The sequence below is a fragment of the Euleptes europaea genome, chromosome 4 (genome assembly GCF_029931775.1).
Source record: "Euleptes europaea isolate rEulEur1 chromosome 4, rEulEur1.hap1, whole genome shotgun sequence".
Taxonomy (NCBI): domain Eukaryota; kingdom Metazoa; phylum Chordata; class Lepidosauria; order Squamata; family Sphaerodactylidae; genus Euleptes; species Euleptes europaea.
In genome coordinates, this window is record NC_079315.1 from 123,805,104 (window position 1) to 123,831,799 (window position 26,696).

Sequence of the window (26,696 nt, forward strand, 5' to 3'; positions counted from 1 at the left end):
GACAAGTCCTCTTATGGACTGAGAGCTGGCTGAAAAATAGGAAACAGGAATCAATGCTCAGTTCTCCCAATGGAGGAATGTGTGCAGTGGGGTCCCTCAGGGATCTGTGTTGGGACCGGTGCTTTTCAACCTGTTCATCAGTGACCTAGAGCTAGGGGTGAACAGTGAGGTGGCCAGGTTTGCAGATGACACCAAATTATTTAGGGTGGATAAAACAAAAACGGACTGTGAAGAGCTCCAAAGGGATCTCTTCAAACTGGAGGAATGGGCATTAAAATGGCAAATGAGATTCAATGTGAGCAAGTGTAAAGTGATGCATATTGGGGCAAAAAACAACTTCACATTTACACTGATGGGATCTGTGCTGGCAGCGACAGACCAAAAAAGGGATCTTGGGGTGGTAGTGGATAGCTTGATGAAGATGTCATTGTGTGGTTGCTTTGAAAAAGGCAATTTCCATGCTGGCCATAATTAGACAAGGAATAGAGAATAAAACTGCCAATATCATACTGCCCTTGTACAAATCTATTGTGAGACCACACTTGGAATACTGTGTACAATTCTGGTCACCACACCTCAAAAAGGATATTGCAGAGCTTGAGAAGGTGCAGAAAAGAGCAACCAAAATGATCAGGGGGGTAGAGCAACTGCCCTATGAGGAGAGGTTAAAACCCTTAGGGCTGTTTAGCATAGAAAGAAAGCACTTAAGGGGAGAAATGATAAGAGGTCTATAAATTATGCATGGTATGAAGAGAGTGGACAGGGAGCTTTTCTCCCTCTCTCATAATACTAGAACATAGGGTCATCTGCTGAAGCGGGAGCGTGAGAGATTCAAAACAGATAAAAGGAAGTATTTCTACACACAATGCATAGTTAAATTGTGGAACTCCCTGCCCCAGGATGTGGGGATGGCTGCCAACTTGGAAGGCTTTAAGAGGGGAGTGGACATGTTCATGGAGGAGAGGGTTATCCATGGCTACTAGGAAAAATGGATACTAGTCATGATGCATACCTATTCTCTCCAGGATCAGAGGAGCAGGCCTATTATATTGGGTGCTGTGGAACACAGGCAGGACAATGCTGCTGCAGTTGTCTTGCTTGTGGGCTTCCTAGAGGCACCTGGTTGGCCACTGTGTGAACAGACTGCTGGACTTGATGGGCCCGGGTCTTATCCAGCAGGGCCTTTCTTATTGTGAGAGATCCCCTCTCTCTGAGTTTACTTCTCCAAATCAAATGTTCAGACGTTGATAAAGAAACAAAGGATTTATTGAAGACATCAGGAGATGAGACAGGCACAGGTAGAAAGTTGCAAGTGAGGGGCTATTCGGGTTTACAGAATATATTGACTCCAGGGCACTGGGGCACTGGGGTTCACACTTATTGTTATGGGAAGTTACAAGCTTGGCATAATACAAAACATCAGACGAGTCCCAGGAAGTCTGGTGAAGCTATCACACTTCCAAGGCCGCATCGGCCTGAGGGAGTACTGACAGGAAGAACAGCGGGGGGGAAGATACTAGGGGCAATCAGGCCTGGCGCCTGAGACCAGAAGGTGTGAACTGCTTTTACGAGTTCACTGATAACAAGGCAGGTGATGGGAAGCAGAGACACATAGACAGAGACCCTCACATTCTGCCCCCCTTAAGGCCCCCCTCCAGGGTCCTCGAGAGGGCGAGGCTTATCGGGATAAGCGAGGTGGAATTCTCGGATCAAGCGAGGGGCCGCCATGTGGGGTGCGGCCACCCACTCGTCGTGAGCGGACCCAAGGTTTTTCCAACGAACAAAGTAAAACAGTTTCCCTTTCTTCCATTTGGAATCTAAAACCTTGGATATTTCCAAATGGGTATCCCCCCCTACCACGGTAGGAATCTCGTGTGCGGGAGGGGGGTGGAACTGGGGAGCTGGCACATAAGGAGAGGAGGCTTATATGAAAGACTGGATGGACCCCCTTGAGGGTCTTTGGGAGTTCCAGTTCCACGGTAACCTCGTTGATTACTCTGGTAATGGGGAAAGGTCCCACATAACGGTCGCTCAATTTTTTGCAGGGACGCAGAGAGCGGAGGTTTTTAGTGGATAGATAGACTTGCTCTCCCACCTTAAGTTCCCATCCCGGAGATCGGTGTTTGTCTGCCTGTTCCTTGTACTTGCTTTTTGCCCTCTCAAGATTCTTGAGCAGCCATGGCCAGGTAGATTTGACTACCTGAATCCACTCCTGAAGATCAGGGGTGGACTGGAGCTCAGGCGTGACGGGAGCGGAACCGAAAGGACCGAATTCCGTCCCGTATATTACTTGGAAGGGACTAAAGCCGGTAGAGGAATGAGGCGCATTGTTGTACGCATATTCGGCAAATGGCAGCAGGTCGACCCAGTCGTCCTGGTGGAAATTTACATAGCAACGCAAATAACATTCTACCACCGCGTTTACTCGTTCAGTTTGACCATCCGTCTGGGGGTGATAGGCGGAAGAAAGGCCCTGTTCCTCCACCCCCATTAGCTTTAGGAAGGCTCGCCAAAATTTGGCAACAAACTGGACCCCCCGGTCGGAGAGGACCTTCCTCGGGATCGAGTGTAGCCTGAGGACGTGTGTGACGAACAGTTTAGCCAAGCCCTGGGCTGAAGGAAGACCTGCACATGGAACGAAATGGACCTGTTTGGAAAAGAGGTCCGTGATTACCCAGAGAACCGTCTTTCCCCGACTAGGAGGTAGGTCGGTGATAAAATCCATGGCGATGACTTCCCAGGGACGGGAGGGGTTCTCAAGCGGTTTGAGAAGCCCTGGGGGTTTTCCCATCCGTCTTTTAGCTGTGGCGCAAGTGGGGCAGCTGCGCACGTACAGCTCTACATCGGATCTCATACCGGGCCACCAAAACTGCCTCCGTACCAGGTGAAGAGTTTTTATGAAACCAAAATGACCCGCCAACCTGGCACCATGTACAAGTCCCAATACCTCTTTACGAAGGGAGGATGGGACATATAGTTTTCCCCCTTGCACCCACCAGGTGTTGGTTCGTTCCAAGCCAGTGGGGAGGAGATGGTGCTCCTCCTCCTGTAAGGAGGCGTCCCGGAGCCGCTGTTGGAAGGCTTCCGGGATACCTTTGAGCGTAGGGGGGGTGTCTGGTTGTTGGGCTTGGGACCGGGTAGTGACGGCTAAGCTAGGAACCTCCCCTCGCTGCTCGGGAGTGAACAGGGAGTCGACTCGGCGATCGAAATCGTTGCGATACTGGGGAAGTCGTGACAAAGCGTCGGCTAGGGCATTCTCTTTGCCAGGGACATGCTTGAGGGTGAACCGGAATTTTGCGAAGAATTGGGCCCACCGAATTTGTTTGGCGTTGAGCTTTCTAGCGCCCTTGAGAGCCTCGAGATTCTTGTGATCGGTACACACTTCAAACGGCAGCTCGGCACCTTCTAAAAAGTGCCTCCATATGGTGAGGGCATGTTTGACCGCCGCCGCCTCCTTCTCCCAAATAGCCCAGTTGATTTCGGACTGGGAAAACTTCTTGGAGAAGTAGGCGCATGGTCTCAACCGCCCCCCTTCATCCCTCTGCAATAGGGCCCCGCCCATGGCCACATCCGAGGCATCCACTTGCACCACAAAAGGCTTGGTGCAATCCGGGTGAGCCAAAACGGGTTCGGATGAAAAAAGCAGCTTTAAACGTTCAAAAGCTTGCTGGCACTGGGGGGACCATTGCAAACGGGCTGAGGGAAGCGCGGCGCTAGCCCCCTTGTCCTTGGTACGCAACAGGGCAGTGAGGGGAAGCGCAACTTGGGCAAAGTTGGGAATGAAGTTGCGGTAAAAGTTAGCAAATCCCAAAAACTGCTGAAGCTGGCGGCGGGTAGTGGGGGGTTCCCAATCCCGCACCGCCTGGACCTTTGCGGGGTCCATTTCTAACCCTTGGTGGGAAATCACGTACCCAAGAAATGTAATGGAAGGTTGGTGGAATTCACATTTGGACACCTTAGCATATAGTTTGTGCTCCCGCAGCCGCTGGAGCACTTCTCGCACTAGGCGCACATGTTCTTCCATGGTTTCAGAGTAAATAAGGATGTCATCGAGAAATACCACCACCCCCCGAAACAGCAAATCATGTAAAACCTCATTAATTAATTGCATAAACACACTGGGAGCCCCCGAAAGTCCGAAAGGCATGACTAGGTATTCAAACATTCCAAAACAGCTGGAAAAGGCTGTTTTGGGTTCGTCTCCTTCTTTAATGCGAATGCGGTGGTATGCTTCCACTAAGTCCAGTTTGGTGAAGATTCGGCCCTCCTTTAATTGTGCTAGAAGGTCGGGAATAAGAGGGAGAGGGTAAGCGTTAGACTGGGTGACGGCGTTTAGCCTACGAAAGTCAATGCACAGTCTTAAATCTCCCGTCTTTTTCTTCACAAAGAAGGCTGGGGCCGAATAAGGAGCCTTGGAAGGGCGTATGAAACCCCTCGCCAAGTTGGCATCCAGATAGTCCCGTAACACCGCCTTTTCACTAGGGCTCATGGGGTATACCTTCCCTTTAGACAGTTTGCCTTCCCCCACAATTTCGATGGCGCAGTCCGTCTCTCTGTGGGGGGGTAGTTCGTCACATTCCCTAACATCAAAGACGTCCGCAAACTGCGAGTATTCAGTGGGCAGTTGAGGAGGAACGGTGGCTGGGGGGGGGGACCCTACCACAGCGGCGGCCGGAGACCGGACAACCCGTTCCTTGTCATGTAATCTACAGGGGTTTTCGGGAAACGAGAGCACCCGTTCAACCCAGTCGATGGACGGGTTGTGTCCCCGTAGCCAGTTCATTCCTAACACCACAGGGGTTACTATAGGGGCGATGGTAAAATACAAGCGTTCCCAATGTTCCCCCACGGACATAATCACGGCTGCAGTTCTGTGGGTCACCGGGCCCCGTTTAAAATCACTCCCGTCCATTTGGGAAAAGCGGAGGGGTCCCGGAAGCCGCTTGCGCCGGACTCCCAGTTTCTTGGCAGTGTCCTCACTAATCATGGTGCGGGCACACCCCGAGTCAACCAAAGCGGGGAATTCTAAACTGGGACCCCCTTTTGGTAGGGAAAGGTGAACACGCACATATACATTGTCCTCTTGGGCGCTTACCATCGGTGGAGCTCCTTGCACAACAACAGGGGCGGTCTGCTGCGGAGCCCCCTCTACAGCAGACCGACGGCGTTTTTTGCCGGCTGTTCCCACTCCTCCTCCTCACTGGAAGAGGGGGAAGGAGTGGTGGCGGTCGGGGACCCGTCCGAATCAAAAGTAGTACTTGTAATCCGGGACCCCGTTGGGCCAGTAGAAGTGGAGACCCCGTCCTGGGAGCGCGCATGGAGAGCGGAGGGCGCGCCGGAACGTCGGCCCGGTGGTCCGCTCCTGCGGCGGGGCTGGTCCTCGGCGGCCGCCTTCTGTGGTTCGGTCGGGGCTTGGCGTGGGGGGTTGGGACGGCCCGAACGAGAGGGGCATTGCGACGCAAAGTGTCCCTTACCTCCGCAGGTCAGGCAGACACCGGTCTCAAAACGCTTGCGGCGTTCAGCGGCCGAGGGACCCCCGCTGCCCCCCAGTCGGAAGTCTCGGCCCCGGTCGCTCCGGGGTCTCGGGTCTCGTCCAATGCGTTGTTTGGACAAGGTCAAAAGTTGTTTGCGATTCTCGATGTCGGCAGCGTGGCGAACCCAACCTTCCACATCCGGGGGGTTCCCTTGCATAAAGGCCCAATGTTGGAGGTCCGGGTTGAGGCCCTCCCTGAAACACTGTACCAAAGTGGCCTCACTCCAGTCCAGGATTCGGCTGGCCAATGACTGGAACTCACTTGCATACTGCGCCACCGACTTGGTCCCTTGGCGCAGTTGCATCAGGGAGGCTTTAGCCCGCTCACCCAGAGTCGGGTCCTCAAAGCGGTTTCGGAGTGCTACCATAAACTCGTCCAGGGTTCGCAGCACCGGCGAGCGGAGTTCATACTGCAACACCATCCAGGCGGCCGCCTCCCCTTGCAGTAAGGAAGCCACGTACTGCACCCGGGACTCCTCGGAAGTGAAGGTTCGGCCTTGTTCTCGCATAAAAATGTCCACTTGGACCATGAAAAAGGTCAACTGGTCCCCTGAACCGTCATACGTGACTTTCAGGTCCCGACGGGACGGGAGGCTAGGAGGCGCGGGAGGGGCTGCCGGTGCTCCGTCCGGGAGATTGCCGGCGGGCGGTTGCACTTTCAGCGCGTCCAGGGCCGCTGCCATCTCACCCATCCCACGCTGCATGGTCTCCATCTGCTCCTGCATAGCTTGGCGATCCTCCTGCCACTGCTTGCGTTCCTCCTCCATCAGGGCCTCCTTGCGTGCCGGGTCCCCTTCGAGTCCCGTGCTGGGGAAGGCCAACCGGCGATCCTTCGCCGCGGTTCGGGAGAGAGACCAACCCTTGGGGGAGTCCAGCCAATTGTTAAAAAGTCCTCGGGGACGTCCGTCCCGGCCTTGGTCGGGGATGGGATCCCTAGGCTTCTTTGGCTTGGCACCCTCCTCCTTGGGGTCCGGTTTCTCCGGCACCACCGGTTCATTCGGTGCGTCAGGGGTAGTAGGGGTGTTTTCCTCGTCGCCTTGCATTCTGTCCCAAAAGGTACAGCAGCAGTCCGAGAGGCAAAGACTTGCAACTTAATGTGAGAGATCCCCTCTCTCTGAGTTTACTTCTCCAAATCAAATGTTCAGACGTTGATAAAGAAACAAAGGATTTATTGAAGACATCAGGAGATGAGACAGGCACAGGTAGAAAGTTGCAAGTGAGGGGCTATTCGGGTTTACAGAATATATTGACTCCAGGGCACTGGGGCACTGGGGTTCACACTTATTGTTATGGGAAGTTACAAGCTTGGCATAATACAAAACATCAGACGAGTCCCAGGAAGTCTGGTGAAGCTATCACACTTCCAAGGCCGCATCGGCCTGAGGGAGTACTGACAGGAAGAACAGCGGGGGGGAAGATACTAGGGGCAATCAGGCCTGGCGCCTGAGACCAGAAGGTGTGAACTGCTTTTACGAGTTCACTGATAACAAGGCAGGTGATGGGAAGCAGAGACACATAGACAGAGACCCTCACACTTATGTTCTAATGGGGAAGAGCTGCCCCCCCCCCCAGTAACTGGTTCAATTGTCAGGCCACTCTTATTGCTAGGAAGCTTCTTATAATGTTCAACTGCAATCTCGTATCAGATGCCCACTGGTTCTAGCCTTGCCCTCTGAAGCCGCAGTCCTTGCCTTCTTCCCTGGGACAGCCCTCCAGGGATTTGAAGAGCTCAGACTCCCTCCCCCACACAGCCTGCCCAGTTCCTCCAGCCCTTCCTCCTCTGAGGACTTCGTTTCCAGCTCTCTACTTTTCAACATTCTGAATTTTATTTCTATCTGTCCCTCCCACTTCCGTGTCATTTGCCAGTGTGATGATAAGGCTTCCCGCTGCCTTCATCCAGTCTCTTCTCAATCTGAGCTTTACCGTTGCTGGCACTCCACCAATCCAGGCTGCTCCCTGGTACAGGACCCTGGTGGCCTGTCCTTCCTTCCTTTCCTTCTACACATCCTTTTTCTTTTTCAGATCACCCAGCAATTAATGCAGCTACTTCGTTGACTTTAGATGCCCCGTTTGCCACTGACCTTGGTTGCAACTGTGCTTTTGTGTGTGTGTTAAGTGCCATCAAGTCGCTTCCGACTCATGGTGACCCTATGAATGAAAGTCCTCCAAAATGTCCTATCTTTGACAGCCTTGCTCAGATCTTGCAAATTGAAGGCTGTGGCTTCCTTTATTGAGTCAATCCATCTCTTGTTGGGTCTTCCTCTTTTCCTGCTGCCCTCCACTTTTCCTAGCATGACTGTCTTCTCCAGTGACTCTTGTCGTCTCATGATGTGACCAAAATACGATAGCCTCAGTTTAGTCATTTTAGCTTCTAGGGTCAGTTCAGGCTTGATTTGATCTATAACCCACTGATTTGTGTGTTTTTTTGGCAGTCCACGGAATCCGTAACACTCTCCTCCAACACCACATTTCAAAGGAATCTATTTTCTTCCTATCAGCTTTCTTCACTGTCCAGCTTTCACACCCATACATAGTAATAGGGAATACGATGGTATGACCTAATCTAGTCTTGGTGGCCAGTGACACATCCTGACACTTAAGGATCTTTTCTAGCTCCTTCATGGCTGCCCTTCCCAGTCTCAGTCTCCTTCTGATTTCTTGGCTGCAGTCTCCCTTTGTGCTTTTAGAAGCTTCTTTTTCAGGAAGTCCCACCCATCTTGGACTCCTTTCTCTAACAGATTATCTAGCCATAGGATCGTACATAGCATTTCTCTTATGTTTGTGAAAATCAGGTTTCCTGAAGTTCAAGGTTCACTACACTCACCTTTAGTTGCCCATAAGATCAAGAATTCCAGCATTACATGGTCACTTTCCCCTAAGGTACCCACTATTCTCACCTCGGTATTCCCTGTTGATGACGATGAAGACCCAGACTCGCCAGTCCTCTTGTTTCCTCCACCTTCTAAGAGAGGAAGTGGTCAGCCAGGCGTGTGTCAGGAGTCCCACCCTAGTCCCCAGGATGTTCCTGTTTCCCATTAAGCTGCACGGGCAGGCCGGGCCTGCAGGCAGCATCTCTAGCCAGAGTGGGAACAGGATGGCAAACCACAGAGCCCCAGAGAGGAGGAGAGGGCTTCTCCCTGGAAAGGCTTAGCACACCAGGCAGAGTGGGAAAAGAGTACCCGTCCACACTCGGGGGTGGGGGGTGATTGATAAAACCCTGCAGAAGGTGCTCTCATTGCCTTCTCATGAGCAAGCAAGGGAGGAGATCCCTTGCAGGGTAGGCCCATGCCAGACTGACACGGCTCAGGGTCAGTGAACTAGTGTAACCCATTACGCCCGGAGACAGTGTGGGCTTGGAATTCTGGACTGCAGCTGCTAGTTTAAATGGTGGTGCACCCAGCTCGTATTTCCACACTTTGTGTAGTCTGGGGTTTTACTTGTTGGATTATTAATTTGCTTTTTAAACCACCATAAGTAAAAAGAGAGGTGTGGGAGGTATTTTTAAGTAATCTTGAAGCTGCCTGCCAAATACCCCAGAAGCCATATTGTTCCCCTTCCTTAATAACTGAAAGGCAAAACTCAAAGGACACAAACGGCCCCATTTCAAGCAATCAGTTGCTTCCTGGCATCCCTGGATTTCTGATTTAAAGTGCTGACCTCTGGCTTAGACTTGGCAGTGTATAGCTCACTCCATGCTCACTCCCTCCTTCCATCCAGCCAGTGGGGTGCCTGGCCTCTTCTAGCACAAAAGCGGCTCCGTTAATTTCTGTGTTTCCCTTAAAGCATGCCCATTTAAAAGATTTGGGAAGCTGCCAAGTCAGCACGGTTTCCTGACAGATTTCACAACGGAGGGAAGTGGGCAGTGGAGTCCCACAAGGTTTGGTGCTATTTAATTTGTTCATAAATCTAAAATTTGGGGCAAGCAGCATAGGGGCCAAGATATTCAGGAAGGTGAAAACCAAGGCAGATTGTGAAGAGGATCTCTCTAAACTGTCTGAGTGAGCAACAACATGGTAAATGAAGTTCACTGTTGGTAACTGAAAGGTGATGCCTAGTGTAACAAAACTCCTAATGTTAAATATAGAATCATAGAATCAGAGTTGTAAGGGACCACCACGGCCATCAAGTCCAGCCCCTTGCACAATGCAGGAAATTCACAACTACCTCCCCCCACATACCCCTAGTGACAAGCTATCCCCTTTTTACGGTTGGTGGGGGTCTGCCGTGGGGGACATTGTCACTCCCTCAACTTAGCTGATCCAGAGCCACCCTTCCTCTCTGTTGCACCTACAGGAAGAGGCAAGAGGGTGTGCAATTTGGTTGCGCTGGCTGGAAAGTGCTGCTGGTGGACTCTTTTCCTTCATGCTTTCTGGCTCGGCCACAAAGTGCAGAGGGAGAAAGAGCCTGGCCTCTCCACCTGCCGGGGGGGGGGGGGGGAGGGCTGGAAACAGATTGTAAGCTTGAATGGCTGGGTGCACTTTTGCTTGGCCAAAGATCACAGAGGGAGAGAAAGGCCAGCCTCTCCATCAGCTGGGGAGGGGGCTGGAATCAGCTTCTGCGATCCAGCTGTGGGGCGCACTCTCTTCCCACTTCCTGGCTCAGGCAGAACATGCAGAGGGAAGTGGGGAAGTGCCATGTCACGCTGACTGATGTTCTGTGGCTTGGAGAGAGGCGCAGAGGCTGTGGTTGCCATGGTGTCCCCAGGGAAGGGGCTGGGAAGACAGGCTGGTTGGAGGATGACACCATTGGCTGGCCGGCCTCTGGGGGGGAGGGTTATCTTAAATTCATGACCATCTGTTTTTATATTAAGCTTTTTCTTTACGAGAGCCATCTTATATTCATGAACATCTCCCTTTTGGGTAAAGACAGTAATTCCTTACTGAGTCTTCTGGGGTTATGCAGCACTCTGTCCAAGGTCAAAAGGAGAGTAGAGAGTAATGTGTCTGCCCCATGGCTACGTTTATTGACAGAACCTTCCACATCAAAGGCTGGTCAAATGGAAATGTGACAGTCAGCCCCTGCTGCCCACAAAACAAAGGGCCAGGTCACCAGGAGACATTCCTCATGGGGGAGTAGGTGGGCTGTGATTGTACCAAGTACAAGAGGGCAGCCATCAGACTGCATGAAAGGCAAGGGGAGCCTTGCCACACAGCAAACAGCTGTCTCCCTCACAAAGGATGGGAGCGCATCTCTACACCGCTGTGCCTGCTTGTCCTTCTAGGAGGTGGGCTCCTTTGGTCTGGAGCACATCGTCCTTATAACCTTTCAGGAGCTGGTTCACCAGGGTCTTTTCACTGTCTCTATGTGGAATGGGGAGCGGTGGGAAAGGGTTCCCCTTGTATTCAATGACTGCCATTTTGGCTCGATCTATGTGGTCACGATTAGGAATTTGCAGCATTCTAGTGTAGTTCCTTGAATAAGGCTGGAAGCGTGGAGCCAGCACTTTGAAAAGTTTGTGGATGAGATCTTTCTCCTGAAAAAAACCAAAGAAAAGATGCTGTCCATTTGCTCACGAGCTCCTCCTCCGCACCTGGTTAACCAACCAAACCTCTCCATTTCCACCCACAGGAACCCTCAGAGAGAGGCTAAAGGAGCACAATCAGCCTCGCTTTCTGCCTGGCGTCTCTCCTCTTCAAGAGATCCGCCTGAGCCACTTCTGGCCCCTGCACAAGAGGGATAAGTGCTATGGACTCACCGTCAGCCAGAAGTTGGCCATGCGCATGGCTTTGGGATCGTTGTCCCCACATTTGGCATAGTCAATTAGCTGCACAGAAGAAAACATAAAAAGGGAAGGGATGTCACAGGCAACATTCTTTGTAATATTGTCGAAGGCTTTCACGGTCAGAGTTTATTGGTTCTTGTAGGTTATCCGGGCTGTGTAACCGTGGTCTTGGAATTTTCTTTCCTGACGTTTCGCCAGCAACTGTGGCAGGCATCTTCAGAGTAGTAACACTGAAGGACAGTGTCCTTCAGTGTTACTATTCTGAAGATGCCTGCCACAGTTGCTGGCGAAACGTCAGGAAAGAAAATTCCAAGACCACGGTTACACAGCCCGGATAACCTACAAGAACCAACATTCTTTGTGTTTATTAATACTAAATATGGGGACCAGGTGCCTCTGCTGAGGAGGGGATCTGGCATGAGGCGGAGGGACGGTTAACTGGCATAGCACATGCAGTGCCACTTAGGAGACACAGCAAGGGTGATGGGTCTGCTTGGTAAGAGGAGAATACCCCCCCCCCCGGTCTTCGGGGGTTGGTGCTTTTCGCAGGGCATGACACAGGAGTTCTGCTACAGTTGGGCATAAGGGAGGCTCTATGCTTTAAGAGTATAACGGTTGCAGAAGAACATGTTCCGCTCTGATACAGTTGGATTTCCTGGTTGCTTTGATACCAAATTTTTGTCTTGGCTGCAGAGACAAACTTACAATTGCCTATAGGAAAGCAGGGTCAGGATTTTATGACAATCTTGCGAGGTACTCCAGTGTTACCGCTCAACTTAACATTATTCAATGCACTGTAGCAACCCTTTGGAACAATGAATCATGCTGAAAACGCTACTGCGGTGGATGTTAAACACAACATGCATGCACCCAGCTGGTTGCTGTCTTGTATTCCGAGGCACAGATCCCTTCACAAAACAGATTAAGCTCTTGCAAAAGCCCCTTTTATTAAATGGCCAGCTTAGTGATTTTGCCTGTTGACGGATAATCTTTTACAGCAGCACACATAAAGCTGCCCTATTCTGAATCAGCCTCTTGGACCACCAAGGTCAGTATTGCGTACTCAGGCTGGCTGCGGCTCTCCAGGGTCTGAGGCAGAGAAAGGTCCCCATCACCTCTGCCTGGCCCTTGCAACTGGAGGAGACGCTGCCGGGGACTGAAGCTGGCACCTTCTGCACGCTCCCAGGCGGCAGGCTCGCCAAAGCATCCCCACAATAAACGGCAGGTGCATTAGGATCATGCATTGCGGCTACCCCAGAATGGTTCCCATCCTTTTACCATGATACAACCCGGAGGTTCTAGCTATCATAAAATGAAGACTTGTCCCAACAGGGCGACATGAGGAAATATAACGGATAAGTGGGGCAAACTGCCCCAAGTTAGGAAAATAAAGGGTGTGTGGGGTTTCGCTGGGGCAGCCGTGTCTTGCCAGCCCAAGCCAGCCGCTTGACTGCAACCAGAGCACCGCCCAGGGCCCGCCGCTCGCGGAAGCCCCCTCCCCTCCTCCCCCCCCCGGGGGGCTTCATGAGGCTTCAGCGTCGGCCAGACGAACCGACAGGCGCTCAAGCAGCCGCGGGTGGTCCGCCCTCCCCCCCCTCCCCTCCCCTCCCCTCACCCGCTCGGCGTAGAAGCGCATCTCGTCGACACGCGCGTAGGGGGCCTCGATCCGCTCGTGCCGCACTAGGCCCGTGACCAGGTTGCGCAGCAGGTCGAGGCGCGAGCGGGGCCCGTAGCCCATCCGCCGCTGCACCCGCCCGTGCGAGATCCAGGCCGCCACGGAGAGCCGCATGGCGGCGGCGGCGGCAGCGACCAGGACGGCACCGCCGGCGCAAGAGACCCGCTCGGCGGCGGCCAGGAAATCCGGCGCCAGGTCCCGCCCCGTCCTCCTCCCCCCCCGTGATTGGCGGGAGGGCGCTTGACGTCAGAGGCGCGGCCCAATCCTCCTCTCGCGCCCTTTCGAGCTCAGCTCGGCGGCCGGCGGGGGCCGGCGGAGAAGCCCCGCCCCGGAAGAGCTGCCGCAGGGGCGACGGAAGCGGAAAGGGAGCGGCCGGTGGCCGCGAGAGCGGGTGGGGTGGGGTGGGGCGGGCCCTCCTGCTGCGCCCTCTGGAAGGGCCCGGGCGTGCCGGGGCCCTCCGTGCTTTTTCAGTGGGGGCGCGGCGGGCCTGAGGGGGGTCCGCAGGTCCCCTTGGGGCCAGCTCCGCGGCGGCGGCAGCAGCTCCCGGATCCGGAAGGGGCGGCCAGCTGCTGCTGCCGGGCGGGGCGGGGCGGGGCGGGGCGTGTCCCAAGGCGCGTGGGCTGTTCGGCGCCGCCCAGCCTGATTCCTCCGCCGTGGCCCGTGGATGAGAAACGCGCCCCGCCCGAAACAGGCGCCTCGTTTGCAGCACCCCACGTTTAACCGTCCTTTACGTTTCGGCTCTAGTAAGCCGCTTTAAAAAGTAACCTTGTTTATATTGAAGTAGAATGCAAACCAAAGCCTCTCAAGGCCGGATAGAAGCTCCTTAAAAGGGGGAGGGGAGCAGACACCGGATCCTCTATTTTTCATCCCTGCGGAACCACCAAAAGCTATCCTCAAGTTACGTGTCAGAAACTGAACCACAAAAGACATTGATGGTATCAGGAACACACCCAGCGCTACGTTGCACTTCGCAGGAACAAGGGGGGGAGTGGATCTGAAAAACAGGTGCTCGTGGAAGTTCATGATGGTTACGTGGGCTCCACAGACATTCATTCACTGTAAATGCACACAACATGTCGATGGACTGCACCAGAATTGCCTTGGATCCTGTGCTCCGTGGTGTTGCCCCAGAAAGTCGGGCCAAAACCAACGCATTGAAATTAAAAGAGTTTCCGTCTAGACGTTAGGAAGAATTTTCTAACAGGGCGGTTCCTTAGTGGAGCAGGCTTCCTCGGGAGGTGGTGGGCTCTCCTTCCATGGAGGTTTTAAAGCAGAGGCTAGATGGACATCTGTCAGCAAGGCTGATTCTACGACCTTAAGCAGGTGATGAGAGGGAGGGCACCTTGGCCATCTTCTGGGCATGGAGTAGGGGTCACTGGGGGTGTGGGGGGGGGAGGTTGTGAATTTCCTGCCTTGTGCAGGGGATTGGACTAGATGAGCCTGGTGGTCCCAACTCTATGATTCTATGAATCCAAGGCATGTATCCTTATTGATGCCTTTAATTTTTGCATGGAATCTACCAAAGTCCACCATCAAATCACAGGTCCCACCAATGCCAATAGACTGAACCATAGAAACATGACCCGAGTGCACTGTTTAAGGCTGCATTTGATTAAAGTTGTCCTAAATTGTAATTTAAAATTTTAGTTTTATGTATTTTATTTATTGCGTAAGCTGCCTTGAGCTCCATGAGGAAGACAGGTGGCTAATTTAAAAAAAATAAAATAATTTATTGTCATTCTTCAAAATTTATATCCCACCTTTCTGCCATCATAAGGACCACCAAGGCAGTGAATAAATTAAAAATTCACACAGTAGAATCAGTGGATCTAAATCCCCAGCCCCATGGGGACTACAGGGGCCGCAGCATCCGGGGCCAGACCCAGGTCGCTCCACCACCCAGGCCTCTCTCCCATCCCCTGTGTCCCTCACCCCCGTCTGAGGACGTGGAGGTTGCCCCACTGCAGCGACTCGTCCACAACCTCTGCAACAAGACAATGACCCCACCTCTTATTCATAGGTCTGAACCACTGATGTTGTGAGAGTTTGTTCTCACTGGCCAGGTAGCAGCAGAGGCTTCAAAAGGATCTACACAGATAAGACCTGGTAAGGGGGGCAACTTATCTGCAGTAGCACAGTAGTTCTAAGTGAGTTCTGTGTTCACCTTTGCACCAGCAAACCAGACAGAAACCTTAATCCAGTTAATGGTCTTTACTGGAAAAAAAGATACAACTCTAGGCAAGATGATAAAAATAAAATAAAGATTAATCATTTGATTACTGAAAGACCAGATGTGAAAATGAAGTCTCCTAACATTTCTCAAACAAATTTGATTACATGAGCTTTAAAGTAAATAATACTTGAAATAACTTTCTCAGAATGCTTGAAAAAAAGCTTGAGCTCAATTCACACAAACACACATAGGAATTGGTTCCTGTAGGTTATCCAGGCTGTGTAACCGTGGTCTTGGTATTTTCTTTCCTGACGTTTCGCCAGCAGCTGTGGCAGGCATCTTCAGAAGAGTAACACTGAAGGACAGTGTTTCTCAGTGTCAAGTGTGTAGGAAGAGTAATGTATAGTCAGAAAGGGGTTGGGTTTGAGCTGAATCATTGTCCTGCAAAAAGTATCAAAGGTAATGTGCTAATCATTGTCCTGTAAGTATCAAGATAATGTGCTAATGAGGGTGTGGTATGTTAATTTGGAACCATTGTATCCTGAAGTGATCTGTTAATGTGTGAAATCCAAATGGCTATTGTGGACTGTAGTCTTTGTTAGTCTGGAGGTTTTCAGGACAGGAAGCCAAGCCTTATTCATTCTTAAACTCTTTTCTGTTAAAGTTGTGCTGATGTTTATGAATTTCAGTGGCTTCTCTGTGCAATCTGACAAAATAGTTGGTAGAATTGTCCAGTCTTTCAGTGTCTTGGAATAAGACCCTGTGTCCTGTTTGTGTCAGTCCATGTTCAGCCACTGCTGATTTCTCAGGTTTTTCCGATATTCCCGATATTCCCACCCCTTGCCCTATCAAATGGCCCCATTGGGAAGTGTGGCACTACTGGTACTACCAGTCCCACTGGTACTGCTGACGGGTTGGTCAAGAACCACCGCCACGACCTCCACCGTCTTCATGTTCATCAGGAGCCTTAGGCTTGCCAACCTCCACGTTGGCTTCTTGCCCAGGCCCCAGCTCGGCTGTCCCAGGCCCAGTCCCTCTCCTAGTGCACTCCAACTCCTCCACCTCCTGCCCAGCAGGTTCAGATGCCTGCTGCTGCTGCAGCTGCTGCGACTGCGGCTGCTGCGACTGTTGGGAAGAAGGGTCTTCATTGTCTGAACCCTCCAACCACCCCGACAATGCCGACAACCCCGACACCCCTTCTTCTGCCCGCCTGCGCCGCAGCTCGCCCACAATGTCCTGGTACTCCAACTGCAACACCTCGAACCTTCTGCACAATTGGCGCCGCCTCTCCTCCGAGGGCCAGTCTTCTGTCCCCTCCAAGCCGCTAAGACTCCACTGCACCCCCTCCAACTCCCAATTGGTGGACTTGGTGACCTTCAGTAGGGCGACAAGGCTCATAGCCCGCAGGCGGGCCCTGTACTCCTCCCGCCCCCTGCCACACACCTGCCGTTCCATTACCCGCCTCCTCCTCTTACTCCCCTTACTCCCTCTCCTCCGGCTATCTGTAGGGCCAGCCCCCGCCCGGACGGAAAGGTCCATGGCCTGATCCCTTCCATCCCCTCTAGCCTCCCCCTCCACTTCGTCCTCCTCCTCTTCATCCCTGCTCTCCTCCCCCTCCCCACTTGATGACATCGAAATGACCGAAGACACCCCCAGGCTCCGGGTAGCCAGGAAAGTGTCCTCGCCCTCTTTGCCCTCCTCCTCCTCTATCGGCAGAGGGTTAGGGTTCGGATTCGGGTTAGGGTTGGGTTAGGGTTGGGGTTAGGGTTAGGGTTAGGGTTGGGTTAGGGTTAGGTTAGGGTTAGGGTGGGGTTGGGTTAGGGTTAAGGGTTAGTGTTAGGGGTTGGGTTAGGGTTTGGGTTGGGTTAGGGTTCGGGTTGGGTTAGGGGTTGGGTTAGGGTTAGGGGTTGGGTTAGGGTTAAGGGTTGGGGTTAGGGGTTGGGGTTGGGGTTAGGGTTGGGGGGGTTGGGTTAGGGGGGTTAGGGTGAGGGTTGGGGGGTTAGGGTTAGGGGTTAGGGTTAGGGGTTAGGGTTGGGGATGGTTTAGGGGTTAGGGTTAGGGTTGGGGTTGAAGTTAGGGTTAGGGTTTAGGGTTGGGGTTAGGGTTGGGGTTAGGGTTGGGTTAGGGTTAGGGGGTTAGGGTTAGGGTTAGGGGGGTTAGGGGTTAGGGTTAGGGGGTTAGGGTTGGGGTTGCGGTTGGGATTAGGGTTGGGTTAGGGGGTTAGGGTTGGGTTAGGGTTAGGGCTAGGGGGTTAGGGTTGGGGTTAGGGGTAGGGTTATGGTTAGGGTGGGTTAGGGTTGGCTTTGGGTTGGGTTGTGTTGGGTTAGGGTTAGGGGTTAGTGTTTGGGTTAGGGTTGGGTTTGGTTGGGTTGGGTTAGGGTTAGGGTGTGAGGGCCATCTGGTTTTAGCTCTTATCTGTTTCTATCTCTACCCCTTTGAACTCGTACAAGCAGTTCGCACCTCTATGTGTCTTCCTGAGTCCCCCGCCTCGTCCATCTTGCCCAGGTGCCACCTCTCCTCCCCTGCTGTGCTTTCTGCCTTCACTCCCTCGGGCCGAGTCCGGCCTTGAAATGCAGATAGCCCTCACTGTCTCTCTGGGTCTGTTTGATGTTTTGTGCTGCACCGATTTGCCTTGTAACCTCCCATGCCTCCCATGCGTGTGAACCTTCGTGCCCTGTAGTAGATAAATACTGTAACCTCGATAAGCTAGTCACTCGCAACTTTGAATCCATGAGACTGTCTTCTCTATCTGAAGCCTTCAATAAATCTTTTGTTTCTGCATCCAAGTCTGAGCAATTGATTTGGCGAAGTTTGCCCAGCTAGGTTGGGGACTCTCACATTAAGTTGCGAGTCCTTGCCTCTTCGTTCTGCACCTGTACCCCACGGGACAGCAATGCCAGGCGACGAGGATAAGACTACTCCTCCGGCCTCCCCGGACGGAAGCGGAGTACCGGAGAAGCCGGACCCGAAAGATGAGGAAGCCAAGCGGAAGGTACCAGGCATGCCGCACCCGGGACCGGGTCCGGGCACAAGACCCAAGAGTACCTTTAACACTTGGCTGGATTCCCCGAAAGGTTGGTCACTCTCCCGGACCGAGGCAAAGCACCGCCGCTTGGCCTTGACGGGTACGGGATTCGAGGACGACCCCGCGCGTAGGGACGCGCTGATGGACGAGGAGCGGAGAGAGTGGCAGGAAGAACGCCAAGCCATGGCGGAACGCATAGATGCCATGCAGATTGTGATGCAGGAGATGGCCGCTGCCATGGATGCGCTGAAGGTCCAGCCTCCGTCCGGTAACCCTCCGGATGGGACACCGGCGACTCCCCCCGCGCCTCCTCCCAGCACCCCGGCCCGCCGGGACTTGAAAATCACGTATGATGGGTCGGGGGACCAGTTGACCTTTTTCATGGTCCAAGTGGACATTTTTATGCGGGAGCAGGGCCGGACCTTTACCTCTGAGGAGTCCCAGGTCCAGTACGTGGCCTCCCTCCTGCAAGGCGAAGCGGCCGCGTGGATGGTGTTACAGTACGAGCTCCGCTCCCCTGTGCTACGGAGTTTGGATGACTTTATGGTCGCACTCCGCAACCGGTTCGAGGACCCGAATCTGGGAGAGCGGGCCAAAGCCGCTCTGATGCAACTGCGTCAAGGGACTAAGTCAGTGGCGCAGTATGCGAGCGAGTTCCAGTCCTTATCGAGTCGGATTCTGGACTGGAGTGAGGCTACCCGGGTACAGCTGTTTAGGGAGGGCCTAAACCCGGACCTGCAGCATTGGGCCTTTATGCAAGGTAATCCCCCTGACGTTGAGGGTTGGGTGCGCCACGCCGCCGATATCGAAAATAGGAAGCAGCTCCTGAACTTGTCCAAGCAACGCTCCGGCCGCGACTTTAAACCGAAGGGAGACAAATCAAGTGGGATCCGTGACCCTCGCACCCCAGGCGGTGGCGGCCCCACGTCAGCGGAGCGCCGCAAGCGCTTCGAGGCAGGGGTGTGCCTGGTCTGTGGAGGAAAGGGTCACTTCGCCTCCCAATGCCCATCCCGCTCTGGACGCCCGGCTTCCGTTCGTCCCGTGCCGAATGAACCTGAGAAGGCCCCCGCAGAGGGTCAACCGCGACGCCGAAGCAACGCTCCAGGACGACGGAGCACTCCCTCGGCACTACACGCGCACGCCCTGGATGGGGCCACCAACTCGACCGGTCCATCGGGACCCCGGATTACCAGTCCAACCTCTGACTCTGCCGAGTCACGGATTACAAATGCCTCATCCCCCTCGTCCAGCGAGGAGGAAGAGTGGGATGTGCCGGCAAAAAACGCCGTCGGTCTGCTGTAAGGGGGGCTCCTCAGCAGACCGCGCCGTCCGTTGTGCAAGGAGCTCCACCGATGGTAAGCGCCCAGGAGGATAATGTTTATATCCGGGTCCACCTCTCCCTACCCAAAGGGGGTCCGGTTTTAGAGTTCCCCGCGCTAGTAGACTCGGGGTGCGCCCGCACCTTAATTAGTGAGGAGGCGGCCCGGAGGTTGCAAGTCCGCCGCAAGCGCCTCCCGGGTCCCCTCCGCTTTTCCCAGATGGACGGGAGTGACTTTAAAAAGGGGCCCGTCACTCACCGAACCACCGCGGTAGTCATGACGGTAGGGGAGCATTGGGAACAACTGTACTTTACCATTGCCCCCATAGTTGCCCCTGTAGTTCTGGGGATGAACTGGCTGCGGGGCCACAACCCTTCCATTGATTGGGTCAAGCGGACCCTTACCTTCCCAGAGGATCCCTGCGCCATGCACGACAGGGACCGCAGGACCGGCACTCCGGCGGCCGCCCTAGTGGGTTCCCCAGGACCCGTTTCCAATACCCCCAAGCTGCCCTCGGAATACTCCCAATATTCGGATGTTTTTGATGTGCGGGAGTGTGATGAACTGCCACCGCACCGGGAGACCGACTGCGATTGAAATTGTTGGAGACGGCAAGTTGTCCAAGGGAAAGGTGTACCCCATGAGCCCCAATGAAAAGGCAGTGTTGCGGGACTATTTGGACACCAACTTGGCGAGGGGCTTCATTCGCCCCTCCAAAGCTCCTTACTCCGCCCCCGCCTTTTTTGTCAAAAAGAAAACGGGTGACTTAAGACTGTGTATTGACTTTCGGAGACTCAACGCTGTCACGCAGTCTAACGCTTACCCCCTCCCTCTCATTCCAGACCTGCTAGCACAATTGAAGGAGGGCCGGATTTTCACCAAACTGGATTTAGTGGAAGCCTATCACCGCATCCGCATAAAAGAGGGGGATGAACCAAAAACGGCTTTTTCGAGCTGTTTTGGCATGTTTGAGTATTTAGTAATGCCGTTCGGACTTTCTGGGGCTCCGAGTGTATTCATGCAGTTAATCAATGAAGTTACATGATTTGTTATTTCGGGGGGGGGGTGGTCTTTTTGGATGATATACTCATTTATTCTGAAACCATGGAAGAGCATGTCCGGCTGGTGCGGGAGGTCCTTCAGTGGTTACGAGACCACAAATTATACGCCAAGGTGTCTAAATGTGAATTCCACCAGCCTTCCATCACCTTTTTGGGCTATGTAATCTCCCACCAGGGGTTGGAAATGGATCCCGGAAAGGTTCAGGCAGTGCGGGATTGGGAACCCCCTACTACGCGCAAGCAATTGCAGCAGTTCCTGGGGTTTGGCAATTTCTACCGCAATTTCATCCCCAACTTTGCGCAAGTGGCCCTTCCTCTCACTTCCCTACTGCGCACTAAGGGAAAGGGTGCCAATGCCGCTTTGCCTTCGGCTCGATTACAGTGGTCCCCTCCCTGCCAACAGGCTTTTGAGGACTTGAAGCAGCTCTTCTCGTCCGAGCCGGTACTGGCCCACCCGGACTGCACCAAACCGTTTGTGGTCCAGGTAGACGCCTCCGATGTGGCTATGGGAGGGGCCCTCCTGCAGCGGGACGAAAGTGGCGCTTTAAGGCCGTGCGCCTATTTCTCCAAGAAGTTTACCCAGTCCGAAATCAACTGGGCCATCTGGGAGAAAGAAGCCGCGGCAGTTAAGCACGCCCTCACCGTGTGGAGGCATTTTCTAGAGGGGGCAGAATTCCCTTTTGAGGTGTGTACCGATCACAAGAATCTGGAGGCCCTCAAAGGGGCTAGAAAACTCAACGCCAAGCAAATACGTTGGGCTCAATTCTTTGCCAAATTTCGGTTCACCCTCAAACACGTGCCCGGCAAGGAAAACGCCCTAGCGGACGCTCTATCCCGACTGCCCCAGTACCGCAACGATTTTGACCGTCCTGTGGACTCTCTATTCACTCCCGAGCAAAGGGGAGAGATCCCTGGTTTGGCGGTCTCTACCCGGTCTCAAACCCGCCACCCCAGTTGTCCCTCGCTCAAGGGAATCCCGGAGGCTTTTCAACAACGCCTCCGGGAAGCATCCCTACAGGAAGCGGAGCAGCAGACGCTCCCATCCGGTATGGAACAGCAAGAGTCCTGGTGGGTGCAGGGAGGGAAACTCTATGTCCCAGCCTCCCTTCGCAAGGAGGTTTTGGGGCTGGTCCACGGAGCCAAGCTGGCCGGTCACTTTGGGTTTGTCAAGACGTTGCATTTGGTAAGACGGCAGTTCTGGTGGCCGGGCATGAGAGGGGATGTGGAATTGTACGTTCGCAGTTGTCCCATATGCGCCGCCGCCAAAAACAGGGGGGGCAAAACCCCAGGGCTTCTGAAGCCTCTGGAGACCCCCACCCGGCCATGGGAGGTGATCGCCATGGATTTCATCACCGATCTACCCCCCAGCAGGGGCAAAACTGTACTGTGGGTTGTTACGGACCTCTTTTCCAAGCAGGTCCACTTTGTCCCCTGCACTGGACTCCCGTCAGCGCAGGGGTTGGCCAAAATGTTTGTCACCCACATCCTCAGGCTTCACTCGATCCCTAGGAAGGTCCTCTCCGACAGAGGGGCCCAGTTCGTTGCCAAATTCTGGCGGGCCTTCCTGAAACTTATGGGGGTGGGGGAACAGGGTCTCTCGTCTGCCTACCACCCTCAAACTGACGGTCAAACCGAACGGGTGAATGCCGTGGTCGAGTGCTACCTCCGATGCTATGTCAATTACCATCAGGATGACTGGGTGGACCTGTTACCTTTCGCCGAATACGCATACAACAATGCCCCCCACTCCTCCACGGGGTTTAGTCCTTTTCGAGTGGTATACGGGACCGATTTCGGCCCTTTCGGTGCCGCCCCCGTCACCCCCGAACTCAAGGCAGTGCCCGAGATCCAGGAATGGGTACAGGCGGTCAGTTCCACTTGGCCCTGGTTACAGAAGAACCTTGAACGGGCCAAGCGGAAATACAAGGAACAGGCTGATAAACACCGGTCGCAGGGATGGGAACTCCGGGTGGGAGAACAGGTTTACCTTTCCACGAAAAACCTGCGTTCCCTCCGACCCTGTAAAAAACTCAATGACCGTTATGTGGGTCCCTTCCCCATCACCCGGGTGATAAACGTGGTAACTGCGGAGCTGGATCTGCCCAAAACTCTTCGGGGAGTACACCCCGTTTTTCACATTAGTCTACTCAAACCGTTCGTCTCCGCTCCCCAGTTTCACCCCCCTTCCAAGCCCGGAGTGCCCACTGTTGTGGGAGGGGATACCCACATGGAGGTGTCCAAGGTCTTGGACTCCAAGTGGAAAAAGGGAAAGCTGTTTTACTTTGTACGGTGGAAACATCTGGGCGCTGCACATGATGAATGGGTAGCGGCCCCCCATATGGCGGCCCCCCGACTCGTACACGAATTCCATTGCGCTTACCCCGAGAAGCCTCGACCTCCCGAACTCGCGGGAGGGGGGCCTTAAGGGGGGCAGAATGTGAGGGCCATCTGGTTTTAGCTCTTATCTGTTTCTATCTCTACCCCTTTGAACTCGTACAAGCAGTTCGCACCTCTATGTGTCTTCCTGAGTCCCCCGCCTCGTCCATCTTGCCCAGGTGCCACCTCTCCTCCCCTGCTGTGCTTTCTGCCTTCACTCCCTCGGGCCGAGTCCGGCCTTGAAATGCAGATAGCCCTCACTGTCTCTCTGGGTCTGTTTGATGTTTTGTGCTGCACCGATTTGCCTTGTAACCTCCCATGCCTCCCATGCGTGTGAACCTTCGTGCCCTGTAGTAGATAAATACTGTAACCTCGATAAGCTAGTCACTCGCAACTTTGAATCCATGAGACTGTCTTCTCTATCTGAAGCCTTCAATAAATCTTTTGTTTCTGCATCCAAGTCTGAGCAATTGATTTGGCGAAGTTTGCCCAGCTAGGTTGGGGACTCTCACATAGGGTTGGGGTTCATTTGGGGGTGGGGTTGTGTTGGGGTTGGGGTTAGGGTTAGAGTTAGGTTGGGTTAGGGTTCGGTTGGGTTAGGGTTAGGGGCTAGGGGTTGGGTTTGGGTTAGGGTTAAGGTTTGGGTTTGGGTTAGGGTTAAGGTTTGGGTTTGGGTTAGGGTTAGGGTTGGGGTTGGGTTAGGGTTGGTTTAGGCTTGGGTTAGGTTAGGGTTAGGTTTAGGGGTTAAGGGTTAGGGGTTAGGGTTAAGTTTAGGGGTTAGGGTAAGGGTTAGGGTTGGGGTTAGGGTTAGGGGGGTTAGGGTTAGGGTGGGGGTTGGGTTTGGGTTAGGGTTAGTGTTAGGGTTGGGTTTGGGTTAGGGTTGGTTTAGGCTTGGGATAGGTTAGGGTTAGGTTTAGGGGTTAGGGTTAGGGGTTAGGGTTAAGGTTAGGGGTTAGGGTTAGGGTTGGGTTGGGGTTAGGGTTAGGGTTAGGATTTGAGTTAGGGTTAGGTTAGGGTTAGGGTTGGGTTAGGGTTAGGATTAGGATTAGAGTTATGATTAGGGTTAGGTTTAGGGTTAGGATTAGGGTCAGGGTTAAGGTTAGGGTTAGGATTGTGTTAGGATTAGGGTTAGGTTTGGGTTAGGGTTACGGTTAGGGTTGGGGTTAGGGGGTTAGGGTTAGGGTTATTTTAGGGTTAGGGTTAGCATTAGCGTTAGGGTTAGGGGTTACTGTTAGTGTTAGGGGTAGGGGTAGGGTTAAAGTTAGGGTTGGGGTAGGGGTCAGGGTTAGGGTTGGGTTAGGGTTAGGGTTAGAGTTAGGGGTTAGGGTTGGGGTTAGGGGTTAAGGTTTGGGTTGGGGTTAGGGTTTGGGTTAGGGTTTGAGTTAGGGTTTGGGTTAGGGTTGGGGTAGGGTTAGGGTTAGGGTTAGGGGGGTTAGGGTTAGGGGGGTTAGGGTTAGGGTTAGGGGGGTTAGGGTTGGGTTAGGGTTGGGGTTGCGGTTGGGGTTAGGGTTTGAGTTAGGGTTAGGGGGTTAGGGGGTTAGGGTTGGGTTAGGGTTAGGGCTAGAGGGTTAGGGGTTAGGGTTGGGGTTAGGGGTAGGGTTATGGTTAGGGTTAGGGTGGGTTAGGGTTGGCTTTGGGTTGTGTTGTGTTGGGTTAGGGTTAGGGGTTAGTGTTTGGGTTAGGGTTGGGTTTGGTTGTGTTGGGTTAGGGTTAGGGTTGGGGTTCAGTTGGGGTTGGGTTGGGGTTAGGGGTAGGGTTGGGTTAGGGTTAGGGTTGGGTTAGGGCTGGGTTAGGGTTAGGGTTGGGTTCGGTTGGGTTAGGGTTAGGGGCTAGGGGTTGGGGTTGGGTTAGGGTAAGGGTAAGGGTTAGGGTTAAGGTTAGGGTTAAGGTTTGGGTTAGGGTTAGTGTTAGGGTTGGGGTTGGGTTAGGGTTGGTTTAGGCTTGGGTTAGGGTTAGGGGTTAAGGTTAGGGATTAGGGTTAGGGTTAGGGTTGGGTTGGGGTTAGGGTTAGGGTTAGGGTTAGGGTGGGGTTGGATTGGGTTTGGGTTAGGGTTAGTGTTAGGGTTATGGTTGGGGTTGGGTTAGGGTTGGTTTAGGCTTGGGATAGGTTAGGGTTAGGTTTAGGGGTTTAGGGTTAGGGGTTAGGGTTAAGGTTAGGGGTTAGGGTTAGGGTAAGGGTTAGGGTTGGGTTGGGGTTAGGGCTAGGGTTAGGAGGGTTAGTGTTAGGGGGGTTAGGGTTAGGGTTTGAGTTAGGGTTAGGGTTGGCTTAGGGATAGGGTTAGGGTTAGGATTAGAGTTAGGATTAGGGTTAGGATTAGGGTTAGGGTTAGGATTAGGGTCAGGGTTAAGGTTAGGGTTAGGGTTGTGTTAGGATTAGGGTTAGGTTTGGGTTAGGGTTACGGTTAGGGTTTGGGTTGGGGTTGGGGTTAGGGGGTTAGGGTTAGGGTTAATTTAGGGTTAGGGTTAGCGTTAGCGTTAGGGTTAGGGGTTACGATTAGTGGTAGGGGTAGGGTTAAAGTTAGGGTTGGGGTAGGGGTCAGGGGTAGGGTTGGGTTAGGGTTGGGTTAGGGTTACGGATAGGGGTTAGCGTTCGGGTTAGGGTTGGGGTTGGGGTCAGGGTTAGGGGTTAAGGTTGGGGTTAGGGTTTGGGTTAGGGTTAGGGTTGGGGTAGGGTTAGGGTTAGGGTTAGGGTTGGGGTAGGGTAGGGTTGGGGTGGGGTTAGGGTGTGGGTTAGGTTTGGGTTAGGGTTGGGGTAGGGTTAGGGTTAGGGTTGGGTTAGGGTTAGCATTAGGTTTAGGATTAGGTTTAGGGTTAGGATTAGAGTTAGGATTAGGGTTAGGATTCGGGTTAGGGTAAGATTAGGTTAAGGTTAGGGTTAGGATTAGTTTTAGGATTAGGGTCAGGGTTAAGGTTTGGGTTAGGGTTGGGTTAAGGTTAGGGTTAGTGTTGGGTTAGGGTAGGGTTAGGGTTAGGGTTAGGGGGTTAGGGCTGGGGGGTTAGGGTTAGGGGGTTAGGGTTACGGGGGTAGAGGGTTAGGGTTAGGGGTTAGGGTTAGGGTTAGTTGTTAGGGTTAGGGGTTAAGGTTATGGTTAGGGGTTAGGGTTGGGGTTAGGGGTCGGGTGAGGGGTAGGGGTAGGGTTAGTGTTAGGGTGGGTAAGGGTTGGCTTTGGGTTGGGTTAGGGGTTGGGGTTGGGGTTGCGGTTAGGGTTACGGTTACGGTTAGGGGTTAGGTTTAGGGTAAGGGTCGGGGTTAGGGGTTAGGGTTGGGGTTTGGGTTAGGGTTAGGGTTTGGGGGGTTAGGGTTAGGGTTAGGGTTTGAGTTAGGGTTAGGGTTGGGTTAGGGTTGGGTTAGGGTTAGGATTAGGGTTAGGATTAGGATTAGAGTTAGGATTAGGGTTAGGATTAGGGTTAGGATTAGGATTAGGGTTAGGGTTAGGGTTAGGGTTAGGGTTAGGGTTAGGTTTAGGGTTAGGATTAGGGTCAAGGTTAAGGTTAGGGTTAGGGTTGTGTTAGGATTAGTGTTAGGGTTAGGTTTGGGTTACGGTTAGGGTTGGGGTTGGGGTTAGGGGGTTAGGGTTATTTTAGGGTTAGGGTTAGCATTAGGGTTAGGGGTTACAGTTAGTGGTAGGGGTAGGGTTAAAGTTAGGGTTGGGGTAGGGTTGGGGTAGGGGTCAGGGTTAGGGTTGGGTTAGGGTTGGGTTAGGGTTGGGTTAGGGTTAGGGTTGGGTTAGGGTTAGGGGTTAGCGTTAGGGTTAGGGTTGGGGTTAGGGTTAGGGGTTAAGGTTGGGGTTAGGGTTTGGGTTAGGGCTTGA

At 53.4% G+C, this 26,696-nt stretch overlaps 1 protein-coding gene across 1 annotated transcript; it reads right to left on the reverse strand.

Moving 5' to 3' along the window:
* Window positions 1-10,724: 10,724 nt before the first annotated feature.
* Window positions 10,725-13,044, reverse strand: MRPL17 (mitochondrial ribosomal protein L17). Its single transcript, XM_056848212.1, has 3 exons — window positions 12,871-13,044; window positions 11,229-11,297; window positions 10,725-11,006 (listed from the first exon to the last, which is right to left on the reverse strand). Exons 1-3 carry the CDS (start codon window positions 13,042-13,044, stop codon window positions 10,725-10,727), a joined length of 525 nt encoding a protein of 174 aa, XP_056704190.1.
* Between the last annotated feature and the right edge of the window lie 13,652 nt (window positions 13,045-26,696).

Excerpts from the sequence above, each read along its gene's own strand:
- MRPL17 (XM_056848212.1), bottom strand. The coding sequence starts at position 13,044 with ATGCGGCTCTCCGTGGCGGCCTGGATCTCGCACGGGCGGGTGCAGCGG. Across the intron at positions 11,298-12,870 it reads TGCGCTTCTACGCCGAGCGG|CTAATTGACTATGCCAAATG; the intron begins GTGAGGGGAGGG and ends TCTTCTGTGCAG. Across the intron at positions 11,007-11,228 it reads TGGCCAACTTCTGGCTGACG|GAGAAAGATCTCATCCACAA; the intron begins GTGAGTCCATAG and ends GGTTTTTTTCAG.